General features: G+C 62.3%; 2 protein-coding genes across 6 annotated transcripts in view; one reads left to right on the forward strand and one right to left on the reverse strand.

The window, feature by feature from the left end:
* The window catches only part of SORCS2 (sortilin related VPS10 domain containing receptor 2), a 448,292-nt gene extending 444,791 nt beyond the window's left edge, over window positions 1–3,501 (forward strand). Inside the window, exon 27 of the mRNA XM_035005356.1 lies at window positions 1,441–3,501. Within this exon, the coding sequence (XP_034861247.1) occupies window positions 1,441–1,505 (65 nt within the window). The 3' untranslated portion in view covers window positions 1,506–3,501. The remainder of the gene's footprint in view (window positions 1–1,440) is intronic.
* Window positions 3,502–13,637: 10,136 nt separating this feature from the next.
* Window positions 13,638–22,838, reverse strand: part of AFAP1 (actin filament associated protein 1) — a 139,298-nt gene continuing 130,097 nt past the window's right edge. For 2 of the 5 annotated variants that reach the window (XM_035005360.1, XM_035005361.1), the window contains 3 exons: window positions 22,128–22,318; window positions 19,184–19,345; window positions 17,610–17,736 (listed from right to left, as the gene is read on the reverse strand). In XM_035005360.1, the coding sequence (XP_034861251.1) occupies window positions 17,710–17,736; window positions 19,184–19,345; window positions 22,128–22,318 (380 nt within the window). In that variant the 3' untranslated portion in view covers window positions 17,610–17,709. Of the gene's footprint in view, window positions 17,737–18,443; window positions 19,346–22,127; window positions 22,319–22,838 lie in introns of those variants that run through there. The other 3 variants (XM_035005359.1, XM_035005357.1, XM_035005358.1) reach the window with 3 other exon arrangements.

A 22,838-nucleotide genomic window follows, 5' to 3' on the forward strand; every position in this document is an offset into this window, starting at 1 on the left:
GACAGTTTCGGTACCGTGCGCCCCGCGGTCAGCACTGTGACGTCCCTCTCTGTGTCTGGCGTGCCCTCAGAGCTGGGAGAGGCGGAAATCAGAGTCCGCGCTGTCAGTGGTTGAAGGTGAGGCTCAGAGAAGTCATTCCCCCCGGGGTGGCCGGGGAGAGGACCCCCACCCTTTCTCCAGCCCCCAGCCTCGGCGGGGTCCCTGTCCGTTGGCACAAGGGCCCATTGTCTCCCACTCCTGCCAGCCCCGCTGTGCTCCCCGGGAGCGGTGTCTCTGCCCCTTCCTGGGACATCGCAACAGCTCTGACATCCTGAGCACCAGCTCCTTGCTGGGCCTGGGCTGAGGGGCTGCCGTGAGCCAGGCCATTGGACAGATGAGAAAGCTGAGGTTCGGAGCCCGTCACTTGGCTGATGAGAGAGGGATTCAGGCCCAGCTCTGCGGCTCCAGAGCCTGTGCCCTCCCCTAGCACTGCAGCCCCCAGGCGCGGGGTGCGATCCCTGTGCACCCCCATGGGCCCCCTCCACCCATCTCTCCCCTGCCTGGGGCTCCACGCTGCCTCCCATGTCGCCCGGTCCCCACCTTCAAGCAGGTGGTGTCTCAACCCCACAACCAGCCGCAGAGGCTCTGAGCGGACCTGGGGCTTCCCAGGCTCGGACGGAGGGTGTGGGTGTCCCTGGGAGGACCCGAGCTCTGCTCTCCTGCCTGTGGCACCTGGTTGCTCTCAAGCTCCTGAAGAACGATAAGAGCATAATAATAACAGGTTGTTTTAATCTAGCACTTAGTATGCGCCAGGTGCATGTTCCCATGTAATCCCCACGCGGTCCTTGGAGGGCGGAGCTGTGATGCCCACGTTCCAGATGGCAAAACCAAGGCCACAAGGTGATGGACCTTGACGAGGGTCTCAGCCAGCGGGTCAGGCTCAGGAGCCCCACATGCTGTGCCCGGCAGGTGCCGCAGAGCTGTGGGGCCGCCTTGTCCCCGAGCGCGGGCAGCGCTTCAGGGCAGCCCCTCCCCTCTCCCAGGCTCCCGCTGCAGCCCCCCCAGGACCCTCCCAGCTAAGGCCTGCGTTTCTGACGTCACCGCGCCCCTTCTGTCTCCCGCCTCTCCGGGCCTCCCCACGCCATGCCCTGCAGCGCCCAATGCCAGGAGGCCCGCAGCCCCTCCCGCAGCCCCCCGCGGCCGCCGCCCCAGCCCGCCCCGCCGCAGGTCAGCCTTGGCCTCCCCTCCCGAGGCCCGCCGGGGTCCCCTGCTCGCGACGGCACCGGGAGAACCCGCCCTGTCACGCACCCAGGAGCTGGAGACCCCCACCGCCCCGCCGCGCGCTCGGGCACCACCTGCACGGCAGAAGGACCCCGGGATGCGGCCGCATGTTGGCTGCATGGCACCCTCTGTGGCGGTGGCGGGGGCCTGTGCTCATGGGCGGGCCTGTCTGTTTCCTAGGGAATCACTCCGGCGTGGTCCTGAGTATCAACTCCCGAGAGATGCACAGCTACCTGGTGAGCTGATGTCCCCGGACGCCCGCGCCCGGGACACTCTCCTCTGCTCCGTCTCATCCCCGGAGGGCACAGGTGCTGGGACCCGCGTCCCCTCAGATACCTGCGGAAGCACCACTCCCTCCAGCTGTCCCCACGCCCGGTGACAGATGTCCCCTGTCTTCAGCTCACGCCCGCCCAGCCCACGAGACGCACGGGGGCAGCCTGCGGCCCCCCGCCCCCAATCCCCCGGACACCAGGCCCACGGCGCCCCCACCCCGACTCTGGGCACTTCTCTGCCCCTGGCCCCCTGCGTGGCTGCCCCTGTTGCTGACACGTCGCCCCAGTCCGAGGCCCGGCCGCCCCAGAGCCGGGGAGGCGAGCCTGCCGGGGGCTGCCCGTCACTCTGCACCTTGGGCCCTGTCCCCGCACAGGGAGCCCGCAGAGGGCGCCGGAGTCCTGCTTTCTTGCTCATCACCCCCAGGAGGGCGGCTCCTACCCGCATGGCCTCCTATCTCGGGCACCCTCCAGAATCCAGAAAGCCCCCGCCCCAGGCCCTCCCAACACGGCCCTCCGCGCCTCCCTCTGTCTGCCTCCTTTTAAACTGCCAATGATGTAAACACCTCTCTGGGCGGGGCAGCGGCCATCCGCAGAACCCCCTTCTCGAACCCTGTTTCTCGAGGGCCCAGCTCCCCTGCGTCTCCTGGCTCCGCTCCATCCCTGGGGCCCAGAGGGCCCAGCGCTCTCCCAGCTTGCCCCCGCCGGCCCCCTGGGGCCCTCACGCTTCCCGGACTCCCTGCCCACCGCCAGGGTCTCCTCCTCCGGTGGGCGTGGCAGGGGCCCCCCAGAGATGCGCAAGGGTCCTGTGCTCCCCAACAGTTTGAGGACCCTGAGTAGGAGCCCCCAGACCAGCCATGGTTTCAGATGGCAGACGGGAAGGGCCATCCAGGAGTGTGCCCCTCATTCTGAAGATGGAGGAGTTGAGGCCCAGAGAGGGCGTGATTTTCCCCAAGTCACACAGCAAGACCATAGCAGAGGTGCCCCAGGGACTAGCCCTCTGCCCCCCCCCCCGCCCCGTGCAGCGATTCTGCTCACTCACAGATGCCTAGAATCAGGGACGCTAGCCTCAGTCTACACATGTGAATATATGGGGGGGAGATGTTCACCTTTTGCCTTGAAACCGGAAGTCAGTATTCTCCTCCCTCCCTCCCTCCGCCCCTCTGCCTCTCCCTGTCCCTCTCCCCTCCTTGCCCTCCCTCCACCCCTCCTCCTCTCCCCTCCCAGGCAGGGCTCTCCGTGGCTCAGGGCCTTTCCCTAGGACATGGGGACACCAGAGCCCTGGCTAGGTGCTCCCTGGCTGCTGGTGAGTCCAGAATGAAGCCTAGCAGGGCATTACCCCACGTCCCCTAGAAGAGGACCATGGCCTGCAGGAGGGGAGGCCCAGGGATGCACCCTCACACCCACAACAGCCCCCCACATTGCAGGAGTCCCTCAGTCTTCATGTGTTACAAATAGGGACTCAGACTGCGGGGAGGAAGGGGTCACAGTGCGTCACATGCCAGGTGGAGGAGGCCACCTGCTCACCAGCTGGGGCTCCTGGGCCCCGCTCCAGAGGTCACCCTGTAAGTTGTTCTTAAGACCCTCCTTGGGGAAGGGCTGGGGCCCGAGGACCCGGGGACATGTTTGCTGGTGCAGTGTGGGAAGAGGCCAGGGTTCTCCAGACCTTTGCCACCACCTCCCCCAGCCTGTTAGCAGTCTCCAAAGACAAGTTAGGGAGCCCTGTGTCCTGCCGTCCGCCCCCACCAGCCTGCCCCATGAGCGTCAGACACATAGGGTCAGACACCTGTCAGCACCATCCAGGTCCAAGGTCAAGGTCAGCATGGAGTCCCCCTGGACACAGTCCCCCACCCTCCCCCCAGCTCGCCAGTGCCTACGGGTGACAACCCTCTGACCTTCTTTGACCACTCAACTTCATTCTCTCTGCTGTTTGGGTAGGGTTATTGTTGTTTTCTTTTTCTCCCTTAGTTATTTGTGTTTTTCTTGTATTTTATTATTTCTATTAAGAGTATTTTGAGTGTGTGGACCCAAGAGCCCGGGAATCAGGTGGCATCTGGCATAACCTTATACGTGTCCATCCCCATAACCGTATAGATCAACATGTAGGTCTATGGATGATCTGGGTGTACATTTGCGGTCCTGCACATTCGCTGGACAGGTGTCTGCAGGCTCCAGGGACCACGCTGTGGTCTGCCGTGGGCAGCTAACGCTTCACTCCACCGGACCAGACCTGTACTTGGTACATGCACATAACAAAGATGCGAAAAGTTCTTTCTTATTTTTCCTTTATAAAATCAATAAATCATTTGTGATGCTTTTAACAAAGATTAAATGAATATAATCAGCTTTTGCCTTATTATGAAGCTCTTCTTCCACATTTGCCTAAACACACGCACGCACGCACACACGCACACGGGGCCCCTAGAGCTGTGGTCTCAGGGACGCGGGCGAGGGACTGGCAGCAGGTGGCAGGGACATTAACCTTCTCGGTCACTGGATCGGGGACCCACCGCCTGCGAAGCAACAATACCCCCATCAGCTTTCGAAGTCCTTACACGCGGGCTGGCGCACCTCCTGCTCTCGGGGCCAGTGGAAGGGCCTGGAAGCATCAGCCCGTCTGCCGGCTGAGGAGCAGAAGCCCGGGGAGCTGGAGGGCCAGGGGATGGGCAGCCTGACACAGCGCCCTCCGGGGCCAACGGTCTCGATCTCTAAAGCGCCTTTCGGCCTATCTTTGATGAGCCAGGAGGCCGCGCTCACCCACCCTGGCCAAGGCTCTGGCCGTGACACCGTGCCTCGCTGGCCATGGGGGCTGAGCGTCCACAGCTGCTCGGGAACTCCAGCTGTGAGCACTCGTCGAGAAAACCCGTCCTTCCCGCTCTCGGCCTGGGTCAGAGACGAGGAAACACGCCCCAGGCGACCGTGTAGGCGCGTGCACGTGTCCTGCCTGGTCCAGCAGAAAGCGAGGTCCACGCGGGGTCGTGGGCGGCAGGGGAGGAGGGCCGGTGGGGCGCTGACCGCCCGACGCTCATCATCGAGAGGCTTCGCCTGGGAGCAGTGGCCCCAAACCTCAAGCTCGAGTGCTCAGACAGGGCTCCCTCCCCACAGGGCGGTGAGGCCACGGTTCTGTTTCTGGCCTTGGGTCTGGGCTCCCGCGGGTCAGGGGAGGGCGCTTGGCAGCCCCCCAACGTGTGGTTGCTGACCCTGCCGGACGCGGCCACATTCGCGCACCTGGGGCCACGAGGGTCACGACAAAGCCGCGTGCACATGGCAGCCCCGTCTGCGCACAGAGAGGACAAGCCCCGGAAAGGACTGGCGCCCTGTCCCCGTGGCACAGAGCGGGGGCCGCTTCCTATCCCACCTTGCCTGCGTCCTCACCTGTGGCCTCTCCACGGCCCCTGCTACAGTCGGGCCTCCCAGCCACCCCCAACTCCGTGGTGCGCGCCCTCCGACGGTTATTAGATGTGCAGACATGCCACGGGCCTTGGGTTGCGGGGATGGCCGCCAGGCGCTGCCGGGACGGCCCGATGCGTGCCCAGCACAGCAGCCCCCTTCCTGGGCCGCGGCCTGGGGGCTCCCCGGGGGCCTCACCCGCCAGGCGGCGTGGTGCTTGCCGCCCAGTGCGCCCAGACCTGCCGGTTCCCGGCGCTAAGCAGGCCGGCCCGGGCGTTTCTGGAACACGTGCCCATAGCCCACTGGCACTGCGCTGTGTCGCCATCGGACTGTTAATCACAGTTCCCGGGCTCGGCAGATGGTGCTTAGCAGTCATTCTAGAATGTGCCCTGGCCCGGTGCTGGGCAAACAGGATCACTGGCGCCGTTTGCAGTTTACACGATTATGGCCCAAACGTTCAGCTGTGTGAACGATCAACAGTATTCTGGCTGAGGAGGTGGTGGAGGGATGGTCCCTGCCAGCCCCGTGTGGATGACAGGTCCCGCGTCGTCTCTGCCCGTGCCACGTCCAGTGCAGCTCTATCCCTGTGCTCCGCAAACCCGCAGGCAGCAAGCCCACAGCACGGTGCCCCTGCCCCCGTCCCACCGTCCAGGGCCGCACGCCGCACAGAAACCGCATCACTGAACGTCCCTGAGAGTCGCCGGGCCCTCCTGGGGACCGCTGAGCTCCCGCCGGAGAAGGATGCCACAGAGCGGAGGTGGGGGGCTGCTCTGGGGGCCGCGGAGAGGGCGAGCAGGTGAGGACGGGGCACGGCCAGTGGACCTGGCCAGACGCAGGTCTTCAGGGCCGTGTGGGGACCAGGAACGGGCCGAGGACATCACGGAAGGCGAGGAAGCAGACAGCCAGGGTACATATGTAGTCATGTTTCCAGAATTTTCCTGTGACTCAGTGGAGAATTGGGACATTGGTAGCCATGTGGAAGTGAGGTTGGGGGAGGGGAGACGGAGGGAATACCGCAGAGCCCGTCCCTGGGGGGAGCAGAGGGCCTGCGCCGGGCGGGAACAGGAGGGCACAGCAGCACCTGGCTCGGGAGCTTCTCTTCCAACTGCTCTGTGTTCTCAGAGAAGCAGCAAGCGAGGGCGACAAGGGGCCCAGGGAAATAGGAGAAGGTGTGAAACTGTCCTCGGGGAGCATGAGGAAGTTAGTACAATGACTAGCAGTGAGGAGGCCCCACTGGGGATTTGAGTCACAGGGTTATACAGAGAACGTCTGGTGTGGCTCTGTGTCTCCCGGCCACATTCCCCTGCTCAGGTGTGGTGGCACATCATTGTCCTCAGGTCACAGAATGGCTGCAGTAGCTCCAGACTTGGCATCTTCGTCTCATAAAGTCTGGAGTCCCCAGTCAGGTCCCATGGCCATCCCAGAAGGAATCCTAGTAGTTCACCATCTTCCTCTTGGCTCACACGCTCCTTTACCCTCACCCTGAGCCAGAGGCAGGGCCACTGTGTGTCCCTACACCGGGGACAGAGAGCAACCCGGGAAGGCTGATGAGGATGCGGAAGTAACGCTCGTCCTGCAGTCTTCACATCGGAGCGTGGGATCAGGCACCCCACGTCCGTTCTGGGGGTGCATACACAGCGACGGTCTGAGAGGTGCCCGTGATTCATCTGGGGCTCTAGGAAAGCCGCGGGCAGAGTGGGGGGGGATGGGACACCACCTGTGACCCAGAAAACGCGTGGTCTGGAGGGAGTACTCCTCGTTCAAGGATCAGTAGGTGGAAAGAGAGGTGAGCACAGCACCGTGGGGCTGGGCAGACGACCCCACTGGCCGAGGCAGCAGTGGATTCACAGAAAAGGCCGATTTTTCTGGATGGTTTATAGAGAAAGCCGGAGGAAATTTTAGAAACTGCATGCTTTGTGACTTACTGTCACCTGCGAGAAAAGTGGAAGTGTCCAGGCCGAGCAGAAAGGGGGTCCCTGCAGCAAGACTTTGTGTAAGCCGGCTGCAAACGCGTGAGCAGGATTTACGTCTGCGTTAAAGATGACAGAGATCAGAACTCGGCCACAGGAAGCAAGCGGTGAGCCCGGACTGGGGCGGTGGAGTGTCTGTCAACCAAGAGAGGAGTAAGGGGCAGGCCGGGGAGGGACTGGGATGCAGGGTCGCTAGGAGGCCGGCCGTGGCTCAGCCCGGGTGGCGACCCCTTGGCTGGGAAGTAGAAGAAAATCCGGGATCTGCAAATGTGCCCAAACGTACAATGTGCGCGCCTCCCAGGAGAGGACAGGTCAGCTCTCCTGTCAACCCCGGGGCGGGCGGCCAGCGCTCCCGCAGCGGGTGGTGGGCCCTGCTGGTGTCCCCGCCACGTCACGGATTTATGTGAGTCATCGAGGGCTGCAGGAGGGTAAGAAGTGAAGAATCCCTGTGCACCTGCCTGAAACCGAAGGCTTGGGACCTGCAGCCAGGCGGCGGCGGGGTGAGATGCTGCTGATTCAGCCGCCTCCTGGGACCCGAGCTTGGGTCCCGGCGATTTCCAGGAGGGTCCCCGGCCGTCCCGCAGCAGCTGGTCAAGGTCGGGGGCGCTGCCGTCTTCAGTGCTGACTGACGGCTGAGATTTTCACGGCGGCTTCCTGCCCTCCTGCCCCTGCTTCCCTCCGTGGAGGCTCTCCCGCGCGGAGGGCCCGGAGTGGCTCCGTTCTCCCGACCGGGCCCCACTGACGCGGTATTCGGGGTCCGGCACGGTGGCGTCATGCCAAGGCTCCTGGAGGGGGGGGTTGCTTTCTCCTTGGTGGTCCCGATCAGCAGGACGCAGCCGGAGGCTCTGTGGCGTGCACAGGCGTCCGCACCGACGGGGAGTGGAGAGTTTACCTGGCCCCGGGAACACCTGGGCAGGTGCACTGCCGTTTGCACCAGGTGGGAGGGCCGGCTCGCGGGGCCTCCGCTGGGGGGTGTGGAATGGAAGGACGCTCGGCAGGCCGCGTGCACCCCACGCACGGGGAGCGGGGTTCATTCCCGTGAGCTATGGTGCCTGGAACAGCTTCACGCCTGGAACCGCAGCTGCAACTGCTCACCTCGTCCCCGGGTCCCGCGCTCTACCCGCCGATCCCGGGAAAGTAAGGAAGGGACGGAGACTTGACGGAGTCACCGGCCCTGCGTCCTTCAGGTCCCACATGGGGGTGGGTGGCGCTAAGGGCTGCAGTTCTTGCAGGGACCTGAGGTGGCCTTTGTCCACTGACTTAGTAAGAAGGGGACGTCTCAGGGGGCCTTCCTACGCGGTGACCCCCTGGTGCTGGAGACCAAGGAGGGTTGGTTCTTCCTGTTGCTAAGGATGGTTTCCACCTGCATATTCAGAACCGAGGGAGTCATTGTTTTTTTGTTTTGTTTTTTTTTTTAAAGATTTTATTTATTTATTTGAGAGAGAGAGAATGAGAGACAGAGAGCACGAGAGGGAAGAGGGCAGAGGGAGAAGCAGATCCCCCGCCGAGCAGGGAGCCCGATGCGGGACTCGATCCCGGGACTCCAGGATCATGACCTGAGCCGAAGGCAGTCGCTTAACCGACTGAGCCACCCAGGCGCCCCCGAGGGAGTCATTGTGCGGTGGGCTCACCACACAGGCTGGGGCCAGACCACCGACCACCACACTCCCTGCTCTGGTGGGTGGCCTCGCTGGCACTGGGGTCCCCGGGAATCTGCCTCGGGTGAGAGCCGTGTCCGTGAAAGCCCCAGAGGGAGGATTTTTCTCTCCCTGGTGCACGGTTCTGCTGTCCGTACGTCTGGAGCCTGTTAGGAGGAAATCTACCTTGTAGATTCGGGTCAGCATCCGGCCTCAAGGGGGTGCAGCGCCCTCCTCCCCCAGGTACAAGGGGCTCGGGGATGTGACCCGCCAGGTCTGGGAAGCAGGGAGGGCCCCCAACTACAGTGGTGACGCAGCCACCCTGGTCACCGTAACTGCCAGGTCTGGAGTGCACTTGCTTTGCAGGGGCCGAGTTGCGACTTCAGCGGGCGGCCCACCTATTTCAGTCCTGGGGACACCGTGATCCGTTCCTTAGTCCCTGTGCACACCTCTGCGGGCTCAGTCACCACCGTCACTGCTGGGACCGTGCTTCCCGCCACACGCGCCAGGCCCACGTGTCTCCGGAAGGTTCCAGCTGCCCTCCAGACTCTGCTGCCCAGGGTCCCACATCCCCTTGGAATTCGGGGACCCAGGCTCCGCGGTGACAGCCCGATTCTCAGCTCTGACCTGCAAAAACCAGCCACTACACGGTTTTCCAGAATGCTCCCTGGACCAACAGCCCTCCTCTGTGTCCCCGGGGAAGGGCGTGTCCCCTGGACGCCCTGGGTTTGAGATGATGGGGGGAGTCGCCCACATAAGTCCCAGCCTTGGGTTTCTCCCCACAGAGCACAGTTCCACGGTCCTAGCACGCTGCAAACAGAAGGCGGCATCATTCCTCGCGGCTCCCAGTCTCTGGCGGCACGTGTATTAGCGGGGTCACCCGCTTCACGTCCGTCCCCAAAACCCAGCAGCCGCAGCGAGTTCTGACCCCTTGTTCCTCGTGTGTCTGCAGCGCCCCCCACACGGCAGGTGTTCAACAAATGTGTCCTTAATGGAGAAATGAATGAAGGATTCGTTGAGCAAACAGCGTCCATCCCGCGGAGAAGACACCCCACAGCGAGGGGGGGTTTCAGCTCCATCGAAGCCCCGCGGGGGTGGCAGGAGGGCGCGCGGGCCAGCGGCCTGCCCTGGGTGCTCAGGAGGCAGACGGCCGGGCCGACGTTGAGAAGCACAGGCGCAGCGAGCAGGGGCGAGTGTGGCGGCCACGGTCACCGTTGGTGATGCTGTTCTCACACGGTGCTTCTGGATCCAGGCAGCAAGAAGCAGAACCAGGCAGCCCGCAGCTCCCAGCCTCCAGAAACATGGAACGTGTTTAAAAACAGCTATAACAGCCCACGGGGGCAGGGACGGAGGGGCAGGGCACACCCCCGTGTGGCGGCCCGGTCCGCAGGGAGCCCCGCATTGTCCTGGGGACGCCGATTCCTAGTCGGCGAGAAAGGAAGGGGACAAACGGGAGGCTCAGCAGCCACGAGGGACATTTCCTTGTCCTTCCTGCCAGCGGTGACCCCGACCAGGAGTCGCTGTCCCCGTCCTACGACGGCTTGCGAAGTGGTCCGGGACAGGGCGGCCTGGAGGAGGGAGCCCCCGGCGCGGGGTCCTGGGGCAGAAGGCCGTAGCCCCCCAGGCGGGCGGGCGTGAGGCCCTGCCGGTCAGCCTCCTTCTATGGGTCCATTAAGGCCGGCGGTCGCCGGGGTTGGCCCTTCCCAAGGCACCAGTCCTCGTGGTGGCATGAGGAGGCCAAGGGTCTGGAGGGGAGAGGCGGTCCTGTGGGGACAGCGGGTCACGTGCCCACCGCCGTAAAGGGGAACCGGACACAGTTTCTCAAGAGGCGCGTATTTGGGGTGCTCAGGGAACATTCCCCGGGCCACCCTGGCCACCACCGCTGCCTTCGCTGGCCCAGCCACGAACAGCCGCTCCGGTCCCCAGATGACTTCACCAGGTCCCGCGGTGCGCAGCTCACACATGGCAGCCCCGGGGCTGGGGTCCCTGGCCCGTGGGTGGGGGCAAGGGTGGGAGGGCACTTCCAAGGGCGGCGGGGGAAGGCCCAAACCCCGGGGCGCGCGGGCCCAGAGGGGCTGGCGCGAGGCTGGACACAGGTGTGGCTGCCCTTGAGTCCAGCCGGCCTCCCCGTGGCCTCCACCACCTCCCTTGGCCAGATCTGCACGGGGGCACCAGAGCTTGGAAACATGCAGAGAAGGCCACGCCCCTTCCCTGCCTGGAACCTTCCAGGGCTTCCGCGCCCAGCAGGGCAACCTGAGAAGGTGCTCAGGAGAGTTTGTGAGATGAAAATTATCTTGAGAACCATGTCGGGGCCTGGAGCCGTCATACCAGAGGCTGTGCTCGCTCGCTCAGCCCGCCTTCCGTGGCTGGTCAGCCACCCCCGGAGGTACGGGACCCCCAGCGCCACAGCGGCTCAGTCCCTGTCGGCGGGATTCTGTGCATCGGACTCCCAAGTCCTTCGCAGCAACCCCCGTAGTCAGCCCCTTGCTGATGGAGGCTCCCCTGCCAAGGGAGGCAGCAGTCTGGGCCCCGTCTCCCTGAGCCTCATCGTCCCCATCTGAAGCGCGAGAGAAGCCGGTCACCATGGTGGGAGAGCAGGGCGACCGCCAGGCTCTCCTCGTGGCCCCCGGGGTGCTGGGGGAGGGGTGGGGCAGACGCCGTGGAGCACCTGCCAGGGGCCGAGCGTGCCTGCGATTTACACGCCTCAGCCCACTGACTTCTCGGAGCTGGCCAGCCAGAGGGGTGCTCCTGTCCCACTCCGTGGGGGTGGGGAATCCGAGAATGCGCCCGAATCCCAGCCGGAGACCGGCAGACCTCGGAGTCCCTGCCCGTTGCCTAGGACTGGGATGGCTTAAAATGTAGGTTTTATTGTTACTCAGAATGAGAGTCCAGCAGATCAGGGGCGGGCTGCCACGGATCAGCTAAGTGTGTTGTACTCACAGTTCTCAAGAGGACGGCCACACCACGCCACATGTGGGCCACGTGGGGGAGGGCAGTGATAGGAAAGTGTGAACAGGAGCCTTTACTGCAGGTTCATGGGAAGGAGTGGGTGGGCAGTGCCGACAGGATTGGCTAGTGTGAAGAATTTCAGGGGGCTCTGGGCCGGAGGGGTGACCCCGGTTGTCTGGTACCTGGTCCTGTGGGGATAAGGGAAGGGGGTGGTGGCCCAGAGCATGGGAGCCCCATGCTGGAGGTGGTTGGGTGGTGGGCTCCAGCATGGTTGGTCAACACGTGCAGTCATGCCTGTGGGCGAGCCCCTCACCATCTCTAGGAACTGGCCTGGGAGGGCAGTCTGTCTGCCCAGGGGTGAGGCCGGCCACCCCTGTGGATAGCTCCGGGATAGACCAGCCCTCTCGGTGGTCAGGACCTGCTGGAACCAGCCCCCCTCGTCAGGAGGTGAGCGTTTGACCTGCTGCCCTGGGTCAGCCTCCCTCCTGTATTCCCCACCCCACTTCTTGACTAGCTGGTCCCTTTGTATGAAAAGATAGCCATTTTTAACAGCATCGTAAAATTGATGAAGCTTCCATCATAACATTTCTGGATCACACACATCAGCTAATGTTTTCCCTGCTTCCCATTAAGGAAGCCCTTGACTTATGCCGGGGAGGCTTCGTGTCGCCAGCCCCCAAAACCACAATACGCAGGACAAATATCCCCGAGTCGTCTCCGTGGTTTGAAAAAGCAAAGGTAGGAGCTCTGGCGTCTTCTAGAAATTCAAGAGGCAGTTCCCGAGCCTTCGGCAGCCCGCCAAGATGTGACCGGTATTCAGGACCTGGGGAGGGGCATGGGTTAACGCAGGTTGAATAAGCCTCCTGGGGAGACCGCTGCCCGCGTTGAACAGCTGAGGTTGGGGCCGGGAAGACCCTGCCCCCGCTTCTGTGTCTCTAAGTGCACTGGGTGTGCTGAGAACCCCCTTCCTCTAGGATGGATGGAGAAGGCCCCCGCCCACTTCCCTTCACCATCTGTGATGTGCCCAGCCCTGCCCCCCACCACAGGGAGACAGAATTCGGGGTGAGGGGGTCCCACAGGGCCATCTGGCCCTAGACCCCGGAAGGTGGGTCTGGGTGGGCACTCGGTCACCCGGACATCCTACGTCCCCCGCAGACACACCTTGCCCCGGGATCAGACCTGGCCTCTCCCGCTGGATAACCAGGGAGTCCTGCAGACCTCGGTCCAGTGGGCCCACTCCGATCTCCCCACCCACGCGGCACTTGCCAAGGGCCACTCCTCCGTGTGTTCTGGCCAACGCCAGGCCAGCCCAGTGGCTCGGGCCGAATCCTGCCTGTGCAAGCTCCTTCAGCTGGGATGGGCCAAGGAGGGCCCTGGGGGAAGGGCCAGCCCCCTGGGGCTGGGGGGTGCTCGCTCGGCTCGGACTGGGCATGTGCCTCTCTGGACGGCCGCAAGTGTGGCCGCAGGGGCCTGCCATGGCTGTCACTCTGACCCATTCTGGTCCCGGCCGGCAGCGGTCTTCCCCAAACCAGAGCTCGGCCATCCCACGCACACGAGGAGCCCCGGACGCAGGCCCTCCAGTCTGACCCCGGCTGCTCATCCAAACTCACCTCCGCCGCTCGCGGCCCGTGTTCCGGCTTCACCCCAGCAGCCCTGGTCCTCAGCCTCCACCCCCCCTCTGCTCCTACCGTTGCCCGCCTTGCTCTGCTCCCTGCTGAGCTCCTGTTCCAGCCCGTGACTCGCTCCAGGCCCCCGCTCCTGCACGGCCCACCCACCCGTCCTGAGGGCGTCCTGAGGGCGGCTGCATCTTCCCCCGGGGTACGGATGTCTCCACGCGGGCCTGCGCTCCCGGGGGGCGCCTGAGAGCGAGTCCCATCTGATTCACTCCTGTCTCCAGCACCTGGCCCGGAGCCTGGCCCTCAGCAGGTGCGCGAACATTTCTTACATTGAATATTCGGGTCCGTGGACTAAAAGCCACGGGAAAACACAGTAGCTGAGGCTCTTGGGTGGAAGAAGATCCTTGCTCAGAGAAACAAAGCACAGCCCCCACCTCCTCCCTCACCTGCTCCTTCTTAACCTCCCGTCCCCGCCCCCGGGGTAGGTACCTCAACAATGTGCCCCCACTCAGCAGAGAGTAAGGCCAGAGGCAGCAAGACAGGAGGCCGGCTGGAAGCATACAGCTTTATTGAGAACACACAAACGAGGCACGCCGGGGGGCGCCAGTCCGCGGGCTACGCCGCGTGGAACAGTAGAAAAACCCGTTAGTAAAGCAGAAAACTCAGGTGCAGTGACTACAACATGGAGCAAAACGCCTGAAAACTGGTATTTCCGCTGGAAGTTTCCTTTGATAAAAGTTCCCTATGAATTAAATATGTTGAGAAACAGAGTGAAAGTATATTTACAGTCCTTTAAAACGGGCACCGCCAACATATTTAATTAAAAAAAAATCTTCGCTGTTTCTTGCTTGTTTCTTTCAAAGAGAATTTTAAATACAAGTTTAGTTTTTTAAAAATACAGTAAGGAAATAATTACAATCTTAATATGAAAACACTTTACAACTTAGAGCCGTGGTCAATGAGTGCTAAATATCTATAATTTAAAAGTTGGTGTTAAAATTTAAAGTCACTGTTTCCTTTCTTGTTAGAAAACCGGATACAAAGATTATCCTATTAAAAACACCTTTGGTCCCTAAGAATCGCGATCTGATGGTCCCATGTCGGAAAGGCCTTCCCCGGCCACACCCCGGTCACAGGTCACAGCCAGGAACACCTGCCTGAGCGGGAGGGAGGGAGGGAGGCAGCCCGCGCGGCCCGGGGCCTTGGCGGGAGAGGAGCTGCCTGCAGGGGGCGCTCGCGGGGGAGGCTGTGCCCACCGCGGGCCACGGGGTACAGTTTACCTTCACGTGTTCACAGTATCAACCCAGCCATGAGCCAGCAGTGACAACAGCAACAAAATAAGAGTAAGGATGATTCTCTTTAAAACGATGCCTCGGATTTGAAAAATTTCCCGGTAAAAAATTATTTTAGAAAAACAAAACAAAACGAGGAAGGCAACAGTTTAACATCTGAGCGATGCCACCTTGCCGAGCCGGGGGCCGTGGACACTGCAGCCGGCCCGGGAGAGGCCGCCTGGGGGGGGCGTGCGGGCTGGGCCGCAGGGGTCTTCGCTGGCGCCAGGGGACCCGCTCCGGGCACCCACCCCGCTGCCCACCCTCCGGAGGGCCCGTCGCAGGACTGGGCGAGCAAACCCAGAGCACCGCCTGCTGTGAGGCCGCGTCCCTCCCGAGAGCGAGCCGGCAACCCCCGGGCGCCCCCAGACTCGCGCCGGGCCCCTTGCAAACCCGCACACACTTTGCAGAAGGCGGCACATCTCCAACCTGAGTGGTTTGGGGTTTCTGGAACTCGGACAGTTGAGGTGAATGAGGAGACGATCAGGTTTGGCAACACCAAGGTGTGAGAACCGGGGGGACAGGATGGGTTTACGGCATGGCGTATGCACGGTCACCCAGAGAAGACTCCGGAAAGATCCACGCCCATCTGGACCCTTCACCAGACCCACACTGGTTGCTAGGCGGTGGAACCATCCAGAAGCCCGGCGAGGGCAGGGCTGGCTGGTCTGATGCGCACAGAGGGCCTTGCCCCACCCCCTACTGACTCTGAAGAGGGGCAAAGTGACTGCTTCCCCCGTCCCACGCCGCAGGTGACACAGCGAGCCCGTAGCCACCATTTTGTTTCTGTGCAAGAGGTTGGTGAGTGACTTTAAAACATTATCAACACACAAAACTGGAGGGGATCTGAAGGTTGATGACAGCTGATCAAATACGGCGGAGGCAGAGCCCCGGGGCTGGTGCTGGGGCAGATGTGGCCCCCGGGAGCGGCCACCACACTCCTCCACTTGGGGTCAGCATCCTGTCACGGCCCGGCCAGCGCTCGGCGAACAGGTGACCCCTCGAAGGGAATGGCACTCCTCCCCCTGGGGTGGCCTCCCGCGGCTGCCGGGCGGGGAGCTTCGGGGCCGTGAAAGGACATCGCCGCCCGAACCCCGACAAGACGTCTCATGTGTGTGTCTATTATGTACAGATATAAATTAAAAACTCTATTTATTGAACATATACAAATAAATAACTTATTTTGAAGCAAATCCTTTCACCTAACTTTCTGATCAAATCTAAGACACCGAGGGGAACACATAACATCGTGGGAGCCCCCGGGGGGCGGCCCCGCCCTCCGCGCGACCCGCTGCCGATGGCCCGGTGGAACCAGCAGGGTCCGTCTAAGCTTGCGACCCTCTTTCAAGGGCTGATGGTGAGGAAAGCGAATGTGAAACCTGGGCCTTTAGACACGGAACGTGTACGCCCGGAGTCTGAGGACCAGGGTCCAAATCCCGGCTCCCGCAAACCCATGGGGTGAGGGTCCCCGAGCTGCCTGGGGTCTCCCCGGCTGTGCGGGGCCGCAGTCAGGGGCACGGGCCGCTCACGTTTTCCCTCCTAACAGTCGAAACCTGCTAGCTGCTTGGGCCAAGTTGGCTGTCAAGCAGGGTGACCCGAGCGCCTCACTTTGAGAAACCTTATTGGACCAGAAGGCAGCAAAAATCTACAATGGATCAAACTGTTTCCTTTTACAGAAAATCAGCTTCGTAGAATGCAAGGCGGCCGAGCTTCCCACACAGACAACAGGACAGGACTCCTCCCGACAGCACCAGGAAGATGGGCCCGGAGGCTCTGGGGGGCGTCCTCCCTCCATTTCCTGGGGGTGCTAACGTGGGAGTGGGGCCCGCGTCTCTGCTGGGCTCCGCTCCAGCCCCCGCCCCTGCTGGAAACTGTCCCCTGCGCGGGAGGCTGCTCACCCTCTCTACAGCCAAAATCGCACGCAGCCACGTGGGCCCCGAGGGCCCTGACTGACGCTGGTTGACTCCACGCCTAAGGAAGGCCTGCAGCAGAGGGGCCGAGCCCAGGAGGGACTCTGGAGGCGTGCCGGGGGAAAGCACGGAGACCATTTCTCGCCTTCTATCCCTATAGTTGGTAGGGAAGCTTCTGGATGAAAGGCTCGCACCCTAGGCTCCTGAATCTCAGCAGGAGGCGCCCCCCACACGTGTGTGCCTTGTGCCCCTGAATCCGTCTGCAGAGGGACCCTGGCGTGACCGACTCTCATGTCATCTGGGGTTGCATCTCCCCATAGCTGAGAATCCCTGAGAGGGTCCCTCTGGAGGCCCAGCAGAGTTAGGGTGCGGAGACCCGGCCTCGGCACGCCGGCCTGGGAGCAGCCCTGGGGCACTCGCACTCCGGGCCTGGCTTTGCAGGCGGGGGACGGGGGCCCGGGGAGCGACTGGAAGCTCTTGTCCTGCTCGGGATGCTATGGTTCTGTGGCCGAGCGACTTCCAGAACCTGCTTCCCTCTCTGGGGATGGGCCCTCCTGTGAGTGGAAGTCGCACCGTCATCCGGTGAGGCCACCCATGCTCCGCGGGTCACCTGCAGGTTCTGAGGGGCAGGTGGGGTCGGGGACACTGGGGAAGGGGAGGTGGGGACACACACTAGTGAAGCAGCAGAAACACTCTGCCGCCTTTCAAAAGCAGTACAAATAATAAAATATGATACAGAATCTCTGAAAAACCCTTAGAGCTAAGTGCAACACACGCTAAAAAAGAGAAGTTTTTAAAAAGTGTAAAAAGAATGGCAGCTTTTCACGTCATGGTGACAAAAGCATTTGTCCAGAGAAAAGACAGTTAAAAGGTAACAGATGCTTCACAGATCGGGTTTCTCACACGCCCGCCTCTGGTGACGTGGGGCACGGGCACGTGGGGAGGGGATGCCGAGACACAAGGAGGGCGAGCTGCTCGGGACCCCGGCCCTCTCTGCAGACGGGCAGGGGGCCCCGGGGCCTGCGAGGGGCCTCAGTGGGGGGCACGGGCCGGTCACCTGCAGTCCGGGGGCGGGGACGGGGGGACACTGGGGAAAGCACTCACTGAGCTCGGTAAAAAGATGCAGCTTCTCATCTGCCAAAGGACTCCTCTACCTCCCTTTCTGCTCCTCAACAGAGAGAGGTGGAAACCCAAGTGTTACAAGTGAATTTCTTTAGAGGGGACGAGTACAGTAGCAAGAAGACGCGCGGGAGGGTCTGGGCGCTGGTGGTGTCGGGGCTCAGTCACAAACCCTGGCGTCCTGCGTGGTGGCCATGCGGGCGGAGCTTCCTGCGGCGGCGGCGGTGGCGCCTGCGAGCAGGGCGTCCTGCCGTCCCTCTACGTCCCGTTCTTCAGCTCCCATTCCTAAGTGTGGCGAGAGGAAAGGCAGGGTCAAAGCGCAAGGCGCCAGGAGACAGGGCTGCACCCGTGGGCCGTGTGCGAACCGGTACGGCGGCCGCTCGGAAGTCTGGGAATCACCATCTGAGCCGGGCATTAGATCAACGAGGGGCCCATTGTCCCAGAGCCGAGAGGCCAAGCCCCGCCCCTGCCCCCAGCCGCGAGTCCCATCACTGTTCTCAGGAGTCCCTTCCTGAGGCTGTGGGCACAGTTCCTGGACCCGCGAGCAGGGACGGCTAGGTCCCTCTGGGAGTGTGGCCGGCCTCGGCGTTGCCGTGCATGAGCCTGCCGAGACCCCGCACCCCCCGTTTATCACAGAGAAGTGGCAGGAGCTGCAGTCCCCAAGCTGGTGGCCGCCGAGCACCCACGGGACACACAGCTCGTGCAGGGGCTGCAGCAGCTGAACCGTAGGTCTGACTTGACAGGAAAGAGACCAAGTGAGACGCTTTTCCTGCCCTTCTCATCTGCAAACAGTCAGGGGGACTGCACTGACAGCTCCAGCCCAAGACTCCGACAGGCAATACGCGTCCCCCGCACGTGTGCTAATAGGTACAGGCCCAGAATGCCCCACGCCTGCCAAGAAAAGGAACAGAAATGCGCGGCAGCCCTTCCTTCCCCAACTGCAATTGCCAATACACGCAGGCTTCAAGCGCGTGCCGGGGAGGACACGAGGTCTCGACGCGTCTGCAGCCACGGCCTCCAGGGCCACCCCGAGAGCACGCCAGGGCGCTGCGGGGCTGCCGGTCACCGTGCTCCCCGACAGAGGCCGCCTCTGTGAGAACCACAGACTTCTAGCCAGTTTGGACCCGGTTCTGAAGCGCCCCGGGAACAAAGGTAACGACAGCCACGCAGGGCCCGGAGGCAGTGGAGGGAGGCCGCCCGCCCCCATACCCTTCAGAGCACATTAAATTCATCTGATGAATTAATTCTTCCGAAGTATGACTTTTCTGTATGACACGCTTGCAGTTACTACCGTCACGAAGTGTTTGCTTTGATAACTATAAATGGTTTTTAAGTTTTTGCAGCGTTTTAAGTTCTACATCAAAGCTTGTCAGGGCCGATCCCATGCGGAGCCTGGAGACCACAGGGGCCCCGGGGGGTCATCGCGCGCCCCCAACACCACTGACAAGGCGGGGGGCAGCACGGGCTGGAGGAGAGTCTAGGCCTGGACTCTCTGTGAAGAAGCCCACTCCAGCAAGGAAAACCCAGGTGCGCCCAGAGCCGCTGCTTCTGACACCGCCTGGTAAGCGCCTTGCCGTGAGGTTCCAGACTTTTCGCCTTTGAAAAGGAGGCCCCCTGAAGGAGGCTGGGACTGTGGGGACCTGGGAGACAGCACACGGCATCTCCCCTGTCCCTCCCACGGTGGCCAGTCTGCCGCAGGGCAGGTGTCCCCACCGCGGGACAGCGAGCTCACCTTGGCCTTCCGCAGCACGTGCCCCCGGCAGGGGGAGCCGCCCGCCGGCTGGCTCTTCCTCAGCACGGCCGCGCTGTTCACCGGCACCGGGCCCTCGGCATCGCTGGTCTCGCAGCTGGACATGGGTGAGCTCTCCAGAGTCCGATGCCTAAACACTGGAGACTGTCGATGCAGAGAGAAGACCCCGTGTGAGGTGTGGTCTCCAGGCCCGTGGCGTGTCCCAACGGGACAACTGCTCATTTTAAAGAAAACACACGGGTTTGGGCAACAGGCAAGAACGGTAACAATAATGACCCCACGTGGTCAGCACAGGTCTGGGAGCACCTTCTACTGGTCGGTGACAGACTGGACGGCTAGTGGTGCCGCGGGGTGGGTAGGGGGCCCCGCCCTGTCCCCTTGCACCCTCTGCACCCTGCTTTGTGCCCACAAAGAGCTCTATGTCTGCAGCCGCCCTCGACCACCGGGCAGCACAAGTCTCTGGGCCCGTGGCCCGTGCAGCGTGGCCCCAGCCCGACGATCCTGAGGCTCCCAGCCGTCTGCAGCACATGCGGGGCCCGGAGGCCAAAGGAAGACATTTTCTGAAGACCTGAAGTGGAGCGGAAAGGCCCGCCCCGGCCCCCCAGGAAGGTGCAGGCTCCCGCACAGGCAAGAGCACTGGCAGTGAGCCGGGCCGCCCGACGAGGCCCCGGGCCCACACTCGCTGTCCCTGCCGCACAGCGTGTGACCCGGAGACGCGGGCTGGGTTGTATGGTGCACCGCTGAGCAGAACATGACAGTGGGGCACTTCGGGCCCCCACCGGGGGCTGCTGACCCTGAGCACCAAGCAGCCAGCTTCACCCACGTTCTGGTTTACTGGGAAATGCTTCTGGCAGGGAGCGCGGGGCGGAGCTGCTGGCAGGGAGGAGAGACCTCCTCTCCCTCTCTGGCAGAGGCCGCGCTGGGTCCGCGAGGCAGCGCGTCCGATGAGCCACGTTCCGGGGATGAGGTCTAGGCGGGAAGTGCGGGGAGCTGCCCGTTCCAGGACAGAAGATGGCAACGCAAGTCCCAGGAGGGCCCTCCCACGAGAGGGAGCCACCAGGCCCCACGGTCTGGGTGGGGAGGCTCAAATAGACCCGTCCTAAGCCTTCGGAAGGACAAGCTTGGCTATTTGGGCCAAAAGAGAGAAGACCTGACAAGTGGGACCCAAGATGGGGACCTTGGGGGATACGGAGTCAGCCCTGGAAAGAGGGGACCCCCGAGGGAGTGTGGGGTCATCACTAGAAAGGGGGACCCCTGGGAGGACGTGGGTCACCACTAGAGAGAGGAGACCCCCAGGAGGATGCGGGGTCACCAGATGAAGAAAGTAGGTAGCTTGGAGAGATGCCTGAAATCGGAGACAGGGGCGAGGGAGGGGATTTGTAGTTTGGAGGTGACCTTAGGGAAAGACGGTTCAGCGAGTGGAGGAGAAAGCAGGTGAACAGGACACTGTGGGAACTGACAACAATCTTAAAAGATTAATTCGGAAGGGGAGGGGTAGAAGGTAGGAGGGCGGCTGCCGGGGTTGGGGGCGGGGCCAGAGTCCAAAGAATGGGTAAGGGCTCAGAGGGGAAAGAGTGGGGAGGAGAGCCTGGGATGGCAGGAGACCCCCAGGGGGTGGTGCGGCCACCCCTGCAGGAGGCCAGGGCCCGTGGGGTCCACAAGCCCATGTACCTCCAGCACAAGCCCCACCTCCAGTTACAGCGGACCTCACTGTGCCCAGTCCTGTGCAAGCAGGATGCGGAGACGCCGGGGGGCCAGCCCTTGCACGCCGGCTCCCGGCACACCCGCCCACCCTGCGCCCCGATCTCACAGCGGGAATCCACGTGGACACTCACGTAACCTGCGGCCTTCTCCCTTGCCAGAGCATAGGCTCCACAAGGGTGCCCTGTGCCCGGGAGAGTGCCCGTCACCCCGCAGGTGCACGGCCTGGGTACGTATGCATAAGTTGTTGAATGAACAAACGAATGAATACACGAGCTAACAAATCCACGGATGATGAACCCACACGTCTTCGGCCAGACACTGTGCCAGGAGCTGTTACAGATGCAACAATGTCATTATCCCCATTTTGCAGATGACCAAGCAAGGCCTCGGGAAGGGAGGTGACCCCAAACCCTGCCTATCTGACCCCCGAGCCTGCTTTCCTACAGGCTGTGGCTTGTGTTCCAGGGTCTGGTTCTTGCTGCTAGATCCAGCTCTGCCAGGCGACGGCTGACTCTTCAACGTCAAGGGATGGCCGGTGGAGAGGGACGGGGGTTGGAGTTCCTGAGCGGGACAGGTGTAAAGCGGATGGCAGGATTTCAGGGAGGTGGGGGCGGAGGGCTGCGGGGTGTCCCTGAGACCAAGCCTGCGTCCAGGGCTGCCTGGCTGGCCGCTGTGTTTAGGTGGCTTCCCATCACTTCTCTGGGCCTCCGCCTCCTTGTTTGTAAGATGGAAGCGGTGACGTGACTCCCCAGGCCCCAGGGACCGTGATAGCATTGCCACGAGCAAAGGACAGCAGTAACTTCTCAGTGACCGTTAGTCCAACGAGAGTGAAGGTTAAGTCACTGCAGGTGGTAATTCGTGCTGGAAAGTGATTCCCCCTCGTTCTGTGAGATCCGAGGGGGAGGCCGTGTTTCCTGCCTGTGTTTCCCGGCCCCTGGCAGGGTTCCCAGGACGTGCTGCACGTCTCAATAAAATCGGCTACATTGGATTAAGGTCTCTAGCTAATGAACTGGAATCGAATCAGGACATGTTTCAAAAGGGATAAGAAGAGCTATGCCTCTGATCAGCGGATCGGAGGAGGGAAGGGAAACGGGCTCATGTGCCCACCATCGTTGCATGCACGGAGAGAAGCAAATGCAGCGTCGGCTGCTCAGAACACAGCCAAGAGTGCGTCCGAGGCCGACACGTGGCTGGGTATTTGCTGGGCGAGCGCAGACCTTACCTGCGGGCTCGACGTCCCCGACCTGGGCTCGATGGCCAGCCCCAGGGTGACCCCGCCGGCCAGGGCCTTCTTCAGGCTCTCCGTGACCTCCGTCAGCTCGAGCTCTAGGTTGACGCGCTCTGCCTCCTTCTGCTTACACTCCTCCTCCAGCCTCTTCAGCTTGTCTTCCAGAACCACCTGGGTCTTCCTGCCTGAAACCCCGCAGACACACTGTCACTGCAGCCGTGGGCTAGGGTCTCGGGACGGAGGACACACACTGGGCCCCCTCACAGGACCCCCGCGGAACTCTCTGGCTTGAGCGGCCCTGACCTGGGCCCTTTCTACAAAACTCAAGTTCAGCTGTTCTTTACAAGAGCTGAGGCCCTTCCTGACCACTCCGCTCTCCCGCAGCTGGAAGACTTGACCTGGAAGCCGGAGCCCTTGATTCTCACAAATCCCAGAATTCTAGGCCCGGACCTCCGTATGCTCACCTGAACACACGGACTCTAACCAGATGGCCTGCAGAGGCGCTGAGGACTTGAGAAGTCTGGCTATTTTCCTGTTCTGATGTTCCCACCCGCTATTCCTGAGTCCTCTCTCTCTCTCGCCCGTAGTCGACTACAATAAGCTTGCACCCCCAGGGCTCCACAGCACACTCACTGCATGCCTTTTATTTGAAATGTGTTTCAGTGACGCAAGGAGGCAGGTCATGTACCCGCTGCACATGCAGGA

Source organism: Mirounga leonina, unplaced genomic scaffold, assembly GCF_011800145.1.
Source record: "Mirounga leonina isolate KUSES-001 unplaced genomic scaffold, KU_Mleo_1.0 Mir_129, whole genome shotgun sequence".
Lineage (NCBI taxonomy): Eukaryota > Metazoa > Chordata > Mammalia > Carnivora > Phocidae > Mirounga > Mirounga leonina.